Below are 11237 nucleotides of genomic sequence, written 5' to 3' on the forward strand. Positions count from 1 at the left end.
GGTTTGTGACCTCCCTCCGCCAAGCCGCCCGGCTATGCAACTTCTCAGAGTTGGAGAACATGCTTCGTGACCGCCTCGTCGGTGGCCTGAGGGACGAGATGTTGCAACGACGCCTCTACGCCAAAAAAGACCTCACGTTCCAGATTGCTCTGGAGGAAGCCCTGGCAACCGAAGCCGCCGAGAGGTCAACGCAAGAGGCACGACCGGCCCCACCATCCCAACCGAGGGTCTACCACGAAGACCTCACCGACGAATCCGAATCTGACAGGGAGGAAGTACACCGAGTACAGCGGCGCACTCAAGCAGCACACACACCAGAGCAGCCTCGACGAGAAGGAGGGAACTGTGCAAGCTGCGGGGAGAACCACGAGAGGAGGACCTGTCGTTTCCGCAACGCAGAGTGCAGGCAGTGCAGAAAATTGGGACACATCGCCCGGGTGTGTCGGGCTCGACTCACCCGTCGACAAGCATCAGATGACCGACCCAGGAGCCCCAGGTCACACGGCACCATGCACCAAGGCAACTCGACGGAGATCACGGACTACCAGGTATTCCAGTTGCCCCATCCCAGCACAGAGAAAATTTATATAGAGGTACAGATAGAGGGAGCCCCATGCCGCATGGAGCTGGACACGGGTTCAACTCTATCCATAATCTCGGCCCGAACATTAAGGGAACTGTGCCCTAATGGGGGTCCCAAACTAAGGCCGGCCCCATTCACCCTCCGGGACTTCCAGAAACGTAAGGTCCCTACAATGGGGGTGGGGACCTTCAGGGTGCAATATCGAGGGCGAAAGCAACAATTGGACTTGCTGGTAGTTAAGGGCCCCTACGTTAGCTTACTGGGACTGGCATGGTTTGGACCTCTGGGGCTAGCCGTTACCGGGGTGAACCACACTAGCTTACAAGTGGACGTGGACGCCATATGCAAAGAGTTTCCAGGGGTTTTCGATGGGGCATTGGGACGATATACAGGACCCCCCATTGCCCTACAGCTAGACCCCGCTGTACGACCCATCAGGCACAAGGCCCGCCGGGTCCCGTTCGCCCTGAAACCCCGCATAGACGAGGAATTGGACCGACTTGTGGAGCAAGGAGTGCTGGAGCCGGTGCCCAACGCCCCCTGGGAAACTCCAATTGTCACACCCGTCAAGCCTAACGGTTCGGTCCGCATCTGTGCAGACTACAAATGCACCATAAACAAGGCTCTCACGGCCCATGCATACCCAGTGCCAGTGGTCAGCCATGTCCTCGCCACCCTGGCTGGGTCAAAAATCTTTGGCAAACTGGACTTGGCCCAAGCGTATCAACAGTTGCCTGTGGACGAAGCCACAGCAGAGGCTCAGACGATTGTGACGCACAGAGGGGCATTCAGAGTAAAGCGGCTGCAATTTGGCGTTAGCGTGGCACCAGGCATATTCCAGAATCTAATGGACTCTCTCCTTAAAGGGATTCCTGGCGTCACCCCCTTCTTCGATGATGTACTGATCGCCGGGCCCACACCAGAGGAATTTGAGGACCGCCTCCGCTCCGTCCTGCACCGTTTCCAGACGGCGGGCCTCAAGGTGAAGCGGGAAAAGTGTTTACTGGGAGTGCCGCAGGTGGACTTTCTGGGATTTAAGGTGGACGCAGAAGGGGTCCATCCAACCGGTGACAAGGTACGGGCCATTTGTGAGGCCCCAGCGCCCAAGAGCAAGCCCGAACTTCAGTCATTCTTGGGACTATTGAACTTTTACCATGCCTTTCTTCCGCATAAGGCAGCGGTAGCGGAGCCCCTACACAGACTCCTAGATAAAAGGGCCCCTTGGGTGTGGGGCCAGCGACAAAGGGCCGCATTCCAGGCAGTCAAGGACTTGCTCGTCTCGAACTCGGTCTTGGCACACTTCGACGAGAGGCTGCCAGTGGTGCTGGCATGCGATGCCTCTCCCTATGGCATCGGCGCTGTCCTGGGACACCAACTCCCGGATGGAAGAGAGGTGCCGGTGGCATACTTCTCCCAGACGCTTGCTGCAGCCGAACGAAACTACTCACAGATTGACAAGGAGGGTCTGGCAATCGTGAAGGGCGTAAAAAAATTCCATGATTTCTTGTACGGGCGGCCCTTTACCATAGTGACTGACCACAAGCCGTTGCTTGGCCTGTTTGCCCCCGAGAAGCAGACCCCCCAAGTGTTGTCTCCACGTGTCCTCAGGTGGTCAATTTTCCTTGCCGGCTACCAGTATGCACTAATCCACCGCCCTGGGAAGGCGATGGGCCACGCAGACGCCCTCAGCAGGCTACCACTACCAGAAACAGGCCCCGACCCAGCGCCTGCGCAAGAGGTTATGACCCTGGAGCTGCTTCCCGACCGACCCATTCAGGCACAAGAAGTTGCGCACCATTCCACAAAAGATAGGGTCATCTCCCGGGTCCTGGACTGGGTGTGGCGAGGATGGCCCAGCAGCAGCCCCGGGCCAGAATTCGCTGGCTACACAAACCGCAAACATGAACTGTCGGCCCACAAGGGGTGCCTGTTATGGGGAAGCAGGGTTGTTGTTCCCCAGCCCCTCCGCAAAAGGGTCCTCACAGCCCTACACGAGACACACCCAGGGGTAGTGAGGATGAAGGCCCTTGCCAGGAGTTATGTGTGGTGGCCGGGGATTGACAGAGAGATAGAGGCCTGGGTCCAACACTGCCAGACCTGCCAAGAATCCCGCCCGGATCCCCCAAGGGCCCCAGTCCAGCCCTGGGAGTCCGCCCGACATCCATGGTCACGCTTGCACGTGGACTTCGCTGGACCCTTCCAGGGAAAAACATTCTTCATAGTGGTGGATTCCTACACCAAATGGCTGGAGGTCGCACTGGTACCGTCCACTTCTACGGCGGCAGCCATCCGGGTACTACGTAAGCTTTTTGCAACCCACGGGCTCCCTGACACCCTCGTCTCGGACAATGGAACCGCATTCACGTCAGAGGAGTTCCAGACCTTCACAGCGCAGAACGCCATCCGCCACATCCGCTCAGCACCATTCCACCCTGCCACCAATGGCCAAGCGGAGCGCATGGTGCGGACCACCAAGGACAGCCTCCGCCGCATGACACAAGGGGACTGGGAATACCGCCTTGCCGCATTTCTTCTAGCACAGCACAGCACCCCAAGCACAACGACGGGCCGGAGCCCAGCTGAACTACTAATGGGCCGGCGCCTTGCAACTAGACTGGACCGACTTCACCCCGACAGAGCTCAGGATGAGGTAGTGGTGGGGAAAGGCAGGAACCCCCGGACATTTGTGGCCCAGGACGCAGTGTACGCAAAGAATTTTGGGGCAGGCCCAGCATGGGTACCCGCCACAGTCACCAAGGTGACCGGTCCCGTGTCGTACGAGGTACTAACGGAAGGGGGGCAATGTTGGCGCCGCCACTGCGACCAGCTACGGCGACGATTCCCAGGAGGAACCCGGGAGGAGAGCGGGACAGAGGGGTCCCAAGGGGACAGCAGGGCAGTGAGGCCTGTAGAACGAGAGGGGTGGGCAGGGGAAGCAGAAGCAGAAGCAGTAGACACAGAGGGGCGCCCCGAGGCTGGAAGGACACCGGAACCAGAGCCACAACCTAGTGGTTCAGTGGCGCCAGACCAGACAGCCCCGGCACAGCCAGCAGCCTCGGAACACGAGCCAGAACCAGAACCCCTGACCAAGGAACACCCCAGGCCACAACGCACACGGAGGCGGCCAGCAGACCTTGGGGACTACGAATGCAACTTCCCGGGCAGGACTGGAACTTAGAGGGGAGGGGTGTTATGTACTGAGCTGAATCCTAGAACAATAGGATTCAGAAACAGCGGGAGCTACCCAATCCAACTCCAGGTGGAAGTGAATCCGCAACCTGATTGGCCTGCTGGAGCAGCCAATCAGGCGGCGGGCAGAAGTGAATCTGCTACCTGATTGGCCTGTAGGAGCAGCCAATCAGGCTGCAGGCAGAAGTCAATCCACAATATAATTGGCCCACAGGTGTAGCCCTGAAGTAGCCAATCACGCAAGGCCCATTGTGTAAATAATGTATATAAGCAGATGGTTTTGGGAAAAGAGCCATTTTCTTCTTCTCCTCTTCTCCTTGATGACTATGAGCTGAATAAAGAGCATGAAATTCACTCTCGACTCCGAGTACATTTCAACCACCCTGTTAATGATTACTGCAGCAGAGCTGAACACGTTGAGCTCTCTGACCTGTGTCTGCAGCCCTTGGAGGGTTTATTGCAGTCAGCACAGCCTTGGGCGGTGTCTGGATTGTGTGCTGAAAGGCAGTCAAATGGGCTGTTGTCCAGAAGTTCTGCGATATGCTCAACCTGCTTCCTTGAAGCTCTTAGGAAGAAGCCCTAGCACAAGCCAAGCTTTTATCTACACCAGGAAGTTGGAAAGGTTGGCAGGGGACAAGGAGGAACCTTGTGAGTTATCCTGTTGTAAAATGATGCCGGGGGTGCTCTGGGGACAGAGGTGGGCTAACAAGCCTAAAGAATAGGGCAAAGGGTTTCCGGTTCACTCACTGGCATCTCTAAGCTAGGGCAAGAGGGGGGCAGAACCCTGGAGAGCTATTGCCATTCAATGTATGCAGTATATAGCTATGTGGACTATACAGTCCTTGTAATAATAATAAAAAATGGTAATGTATAGAGGTCCTGGGCTGCCCATATGACAAGACCGCCATATTAGCCTTGCTAATGTGGTGCAAAGGAAAGCAGAGCAATATGTTTGGCACCATCTTGGCTGCAGGAGTTGCCAGAAGGGAGCACAAGGCACCATCCAATCGTCTTTGGGATTCCACTCCGGATTGGTGTAGGGCTTACTCCATAGCCTTTTCTTCTCCCAAAGCTGTCCTGCAACGCAGTGGAACATTAGGACCAGAGTTTTCCATCTCCTACATGTGCTACCTTCCCAAGTTGATTAGCCCCACCTGCTTCTCATTTTCCTCTACGGCATGTGCAGAAACCACCTTCTTGACCATTGGACCCACAATCGGTCTCATCCACTCAATCCGCTAGAGCCTGTCTTTGCATGCAGAGGAAGTCCCTAAATGAGGGTTTGAGACCCATTGGCTACCTTCACCTGGTTTAGCCGGCCAGTCAAAGCTATTCCCTAGGCATAGCTGCCAAGTACCCCGTTTCCCCCGGGAAACCCCCCATTTTTACTTACCTTTTCCCGGTGGTCCCCCGTATCACTTTGTCTCCCGTTTTCCTCCGTTATTTTCTTCTGCCGGCGGCCATTTTTTTCTTTCCGATTTGCCCTTCTATGGGCACCAAAAATGGCCGCTGCCGGCTTCAAAAGTCGCATCTACGCATGTCCAGAAGTGCATAGCCGCGACTTCTGGTGCTGGCGGCGGCCATTTTGGTGCCCATAGATGGGCGGAGCGACACCGGAAGTTGAGTCGATGCACTTCCTGACATGCGTACAAGCGACTTTTGAAGCCGGCGGCGGCCATTTTTGGTGCCCATGGAAGGGCAAAGCGACACCGGAAGTTACGTCGGCGCAACTTCCGGTGTCACACGGCTGCCGGTCCCGGATTCTGCAGTCCGGGACTTGGAAGGTTAGTCCCCAAGTATGGCCACTGTCATGTGCAGACAGCTTCTAGGAGCCACAGGTGAGAGCTCAGTGCAGGGTGGGGACCAAGGGTGGACAAAATACCCCAGGAGGAGCACAATGTGTTCCCCACCAGAAGTACTACCCCTCCCCATTCACTCCAGTCCATGTCTATTCCTACATTTAATATAGGCAGGCAAAAGACAGGAGAGGAAGGAAGGGCAAGAGTGGCATTATTTTGCTGAGGATGAAAGTATGCAGAGGAAGACACACTGGGATTAAAAATACAGAATTCATAGGAACATAAGAGTATAAGATGAGCCTGGCTGATCAGGACAATGGTCCATCTAGTCCAACATTCTTGATCTCACAATGGCTAACAAGATGCCTGTTGGAAACCTGCAAACAGGACATGAGCACAACAGCACTCTGCCCACCTGGAGATGCCAGTAATTCATATTCAGAGGCATGATGTGCCTGACAGTGGAGGTAGAACTGCACAATTGCAGCTAGGTGACATTGCCAAAGGGACGGCCCCACCCAAAATATAGGATAAGGAGGAAGATGGCAACCTTGAAGGAGACAACAAGAGCCTTGGAATGGAGCCTTGCAATGGATTGGCCTGCTAATGGGGTCTAGGCAATATTGAAAGAAGGGCTGGTTTCTGCCCAGGGTTCCTTCCCAATAATGGATACTCTCTCGGGTATGTCTCACATATTAAAAGAGGGGGCCAATGCATTTCAGCAGTGACCATATTGCCTTTAAAGTCTGTGGCAGAATGCGCCCCCTGCCCATTATTCTGGGTTAGAGCTACAGGGCATCGCTTTGACTTCTGCATCGGTCAAAATCTGCTGATTGTTCATTTATATCCACAGATGCATAGCTGCCAAGTTTTCCCTTTTCTCGCGAGGAAGCCTATTCAGCATAAGGGAAAATCCCTTTTAAAAAGGGATAACTTGGCAGCTATGCAGATGTGAATTCAGTGGGGAAATCACTATAGCTTAAACAGAAATACAAGGCATCTCCCCATAGCGGGGACAACTGTGAGCCAATAGCAGGCACTGTGTACCTGCTTATGGGGTCACTACTGATGGGCAACGTCAAGGCCCCTATTCTCCTTCAAACCAGCCTTGGACTGGACTGCATTTCCCAGAGAGGGCTGTTCTCTCTTCTCTGCAAAGTAAGGATGAATGCTGACCAGGTGGATGCATTCCAAACCAAGCAGGTAATCACAGAGGCTGCTGAAAACACTACGCTCAAAGATTTTATGGCGAGGTGAAGTTGGTGGGGTTATGTTTGCAGTTTAAATAGAGGAACCTTGGAGTGATAGGAAGGTCCTTTTCTGAGAAGCTGCTGACTCCAGAGTCTTGCTTCCTTATCAGCCCTGTTTATGACGGGTTTTGTAAATGTTTTATGAGCTGCCCATGACCGCATGGGGAGAGGGGGTGCTGGGGAAAGGGCGGTGGCTGCTCTTTTTGACTTTCTTTGCACTGTTGACAAAGGATCAAAGGGCAGGTGATCCCCTTGATAGGATGGAGGGGAATGGGGCAGAAGACTCCCAATGTGCCTTTTTGCCCATTTGCAGTGCTGGGGGGTGGGGGTGGAATATCTGCTACAGATCATGTCATAAAGGCAAAGCTTTGAGACTTTAATCTAGTTGTATTGAAGATATTTCTTAAGGTTGGTGTCACTGTTCAACGCAATAATTCTAATGGTTGCAAACTGCTTTGAGGTTGTTGGGGGGGGGGTTACAATCAAGAAGTTAAGTACATTTTATGAAATAAATCATTATTTTTAAGAATTGCCTTGTTTTATTTATTGATCTTGTTGTCAACCTCCCTGTGGTTTGCGCAAAAAGCTGCATATAAAGCAAAGAAAGAAAGAAAGAAAGAAAGAAAGAAAGAAAGAAAGAAAGAAAGAAAGAAAGAAAGAAAGAAAGAAAGAAAGACGTGATTGATTAATACTGAGTATTTAAGCAGCACGGTTTCAAAAGGCTTCGACCACATTATCTCTTTGTAATCTGCACAACAACCTAAGGCAATCTTATTATAGGATTGGAGCACAGGCAGAGAGAGATCGCAGTTTGGCTAGAAGCCAAATCGTGGTTTGAATGGAGGTCATCCCAGCGTGGGGAATGAAGGGGGCACAGTTCCCACCTGTGCAGGAGGGATTCCAGCTAGCTGATTTGCAATTGGCAGGTGTGAACACCTGGACAGGAGAGCCAGGCTGGGTCATGCTGGGGGTGCCAGCATGGGGGGCTCTGCTTCGTGTCCCCTCAAAAAACCCTGCCTGGGGCAACAGCCCCTCTAACACCCCCCATGCTATGCCCCAGCTCCAAATAGAGGATTACTCTAAGGCAACTGACTTTTATTCATATCTACTCAGAAGTAATCCCACTTAGACCAATGGAGTTTACTGTCAGGTGGATATACAGGATGTCAGTCGCAGCAGCCAAGTGGAGCCAATCCAGGCCCTATTCAGTCAGGGGTTGGGTGCTCAGCACACCAGCCCAGCCCTCGTTTCCTTTAGATTCAGTTTCTAAGCATGTGCCATTCAAACTGCACCATTCCGTTCTCGGTCGTCCACGGGAGGATAAGATTTTTATAGGGCAGTAAAGATGCTATGAAATGGTCGTAAGAATGCACAGGCTTCCACTTAAACCTCTCAGTTATCAGTGCTGCTGTTATTTGAGGCTTGAGACTGGGAAGTCAACGATAAAACTCAAGGAGATGCTGTAAAAAGTTATATGCAACCAGTGAATATATCGGAGGCTTCCAGATGGGGACTTGATATCACAAGCAAATCGTTCAGCGAGTGCAAATTGGTTGTTGGCAACAGGCTCTATTTCAGTGGAGGCTGCTCCACTTGGGCAAACTGAGCCTGCCCCCACCTGTCTTAAAACTGCAGTAGCTGTGAATCAGCCTGTCTGGCTCCACCTAGTGTTGACCTCCTGACCTTCTGTCCTACTGGTCACCACTGGTTTATTAACTTACTGTATTTTCTATGAAAAAAATAAACAGAGCAACACAGAACGCTCTCTTATACCAGGTGAGACCAGCTCTCCAGAGTCTCCAAAGACTCAGGCAAAATGAGTCCTTTCCCAGCCCTACCTGCAGATGCTAAAGACTGGACATGGAACCCTTTGCATACAAAGCACATTCTCTGCCATGGAGTCAACACTGTACTGAACAGGCTTCTGTTAATGTGGGGTATGTGTAAGTGTACCCTGATGTAGGGATGGGTGAATCTGTCCATTTCAGTTTCTCTCCACCACCACCCCCAATTTTCCCTCACTTAAGTTCACTTTTTTACATTTTCACATCAGTTTGCCATCATAGCTGCCAAGTCTCCCATTTTTCGCGGGAAACCCCCGTATTTTAAATCGTTTCCCGCTGGCAGCCTGGATTGGGAAAAATCCCGTAAATCCCCCGGATTTCCTACCTGCCAGGGAGGCTCCATTTTGGGTCCTGGCGCCGCCCGATTTCCAGTGCCCATACATGGGTAGCGCGGCACCGGAAGTCGCTTCTACACATCTCCGGACATGCGTAGAAGTGACTTCCAGTGCCGCTCCGCCCATGCCTGGGCACCGGAAATCAGGCAGAGCGGCACCGGAAGTTGCTTCTACCTTCCGGTGCTGCACTACCCATGTATGGGCACTGGAAATCAGGCGGCACCGGAAGTTGCTTCTACGCATGTCCAGACATGAGTAGAAGCGACTTCCGGTGCCCCACCGCTGCTGATCCCGCATTTTTCAGCAGGAGACTTGGCAGCTATGTTTGCCATCCCCCCCCCCAAGAATATTTCCTCATGTAAATCAATAAGCATTTTAGTGTGAATATCTCATATACCTGATCATATGCAGTCTTGCCAAATATTTTTGCAGACAAATTCTCCCTAATATAATGATGCATTTCCGCATGTCATTTTCAGTAACATTTGTTTTTGTGGGCAATTTCCCCCCAGTATATGCCTTTTCGTACCCATTACTTGGCTGAGCAGGTGCACTGTAGAATTAGGAGAAATGCAAATTTCGGAGGATGGTCTGTGCTTTGGTCCACATGTTGTTTTGGAATGCGCAAAATGTGTAGGTTTGCGTTTGAATGCAAACTGAATCAGTTTCTCCCCCATCTGTACCCAGAGCCTGAATTCAGTCACTTGGAAGCAAAGGCTTTGCCTGACATCTTTCCCTGACTCATGAGAACTCTCACTCTCAGCCAAAGGTCTCCCTGCTTAAGGTGCAAGAGTCACCTGCTGAAAGACAGCTGAGTGCACTTAAGAGGGAAAGACATATCTCACAGCATGCAGTTATACCACAGCTTTCCTGTTATATCTGAAGGTGTGGCACATTTTATGCAAACAAGAAGCATGCACCTTAGCAAATTGCAGCTCCCCGAGTGTTTCTCATGTGATCATCTCCATGCACCTCCGCATTAAATGTTATATGGGCTGCCTGGCATTGTTTCTCCTCCCTCTCAAATCCACCCACCCCAGTGTACCTTCTGTTCTGCCTGATAACAGAATGGAGAAACTAAGACAGAGACTGGGTGAGGAAGCCATCTGGCTGCTACAGCAACTCTTTCCAAGGTCACGGTCATTTCCTGTAAAACCTGCTGTGGCCCAGAGACTTAGGCGCAGCAGGAACATCCATTTCTCTCCACATTCCTTATATTTGCATCCAAAGATAGACTCATGATAAAAAGGCACAGAAACACACTTTTTTAAAAAATCAAACTGAAGACACAAGTAAGGATGCTGTTCTGCATCGCTCTAGCAGTGTAGCTAAAAAAAGGCTGCAGTCCTAACCCCATTTACCTAGGAGTAAGTCCCACTTGAATTTAATAGGGCTTACTTCTGAGTAGACCATGGTTAGGATTGCATTGGAAGGTAACTGAATCATAATGCACCAGTCCTGTCTCTTCCCACACCACCCCCTGGGAAAATGTAGGAGGATGGTCCGATATAAAGCTCTCTGACCTCTAGAAGCATCTAGGGGTCATGGGCCCCCAAATTGAGTGACATGCCTAGGCTATCATTATGGTCACACATGTTAGATGTGCCAGAGGACATAGGTTGTGTCCTCTACATGTAAGGTGATACTATAATCCTCTGCTTTGTTGACAAGAGGGATTTTTTAAAGTAGATGGCTTTCAGATAACCAAGTTGACTAACTCACTCAAGGTCATCTGTCGTATCACAGCTTTGGTCACACAGCTTTGCTTGGAATATATTAACTAAACCCAAGTCTGCTAGGTCTGTGTTCTTTCTACAGCATGTTTCAAGATATATCCAGATTTTAAACGATCCTGCAAACAATTCAAGTGTGATGGTACCATCCTCTCACAGGGCTGTTTCACTCTATTCTAAATGGCCACCTAGCAGGGGTGTTGTCAGAGTGAAGGGGCAGGGGGTTGGGCTAGATCAGGCACCCCCAGACTCGGCCCTCCAGATGTTTTGGGACTACAACTCCCATCATCCCTAGCTAGCAGGACCAGTGGTCAGGGATGATGGGAATTGTAGTCCCAAAACATCTGGAGGGCCGAGTTTGGGGATGCCTGATCTAGATGATCCTTGAGGTCCCTTCCAATCTGGCATTTCTACCATAGAAAGCATATAGGGCAGCCTTTGTCAACCTTCCAAGTCCCATCAGCCCCAGCTAGCACAATGGATGGCACCAAGCTGGCAAAGGCT

The 11237-nt window shown here is 51.6% G+C and overlaps 1 protein-coding gene across 1 annotated transcript; it reads left to right on the plus strand.

Annotated features, from left to right (window-relative positions):
• Positions 1–337: 337 nt before the first annotated feature.
• Positions 338–4273, plus strand: LOC132592037 (uncharacterized protein K02A2.6-like). Its single transcript, XM_060274001.1, has 2 exons — positions 338–3207; positions 4215–4273. Exons 1-2 carry the CDS (start codon positions 510–512, stop codon positions 4271–4273), a joined length of 2757 nt encoding a protein of 918 aa, XP_060129984.1. The 5' UTR covers positions 338–509.
• Positions 4274–11237: the final 6964 nt, after the last annotated feature.

This window comes from Zootoca vivipara, chromosome 4 (assembly GCF_963506605.1).
Source record: "Zootoca vivipara chromosome 4, rZooViv1.1, whole genome shotgun sequence".
Classification (NCBI taxonomy): domain Eukaryota; kingdom Metazoa; phylum Chordata; class Lepidosauria; order Squamata; family Lacertidae; genus Zootoca; species Zootoca vivipara.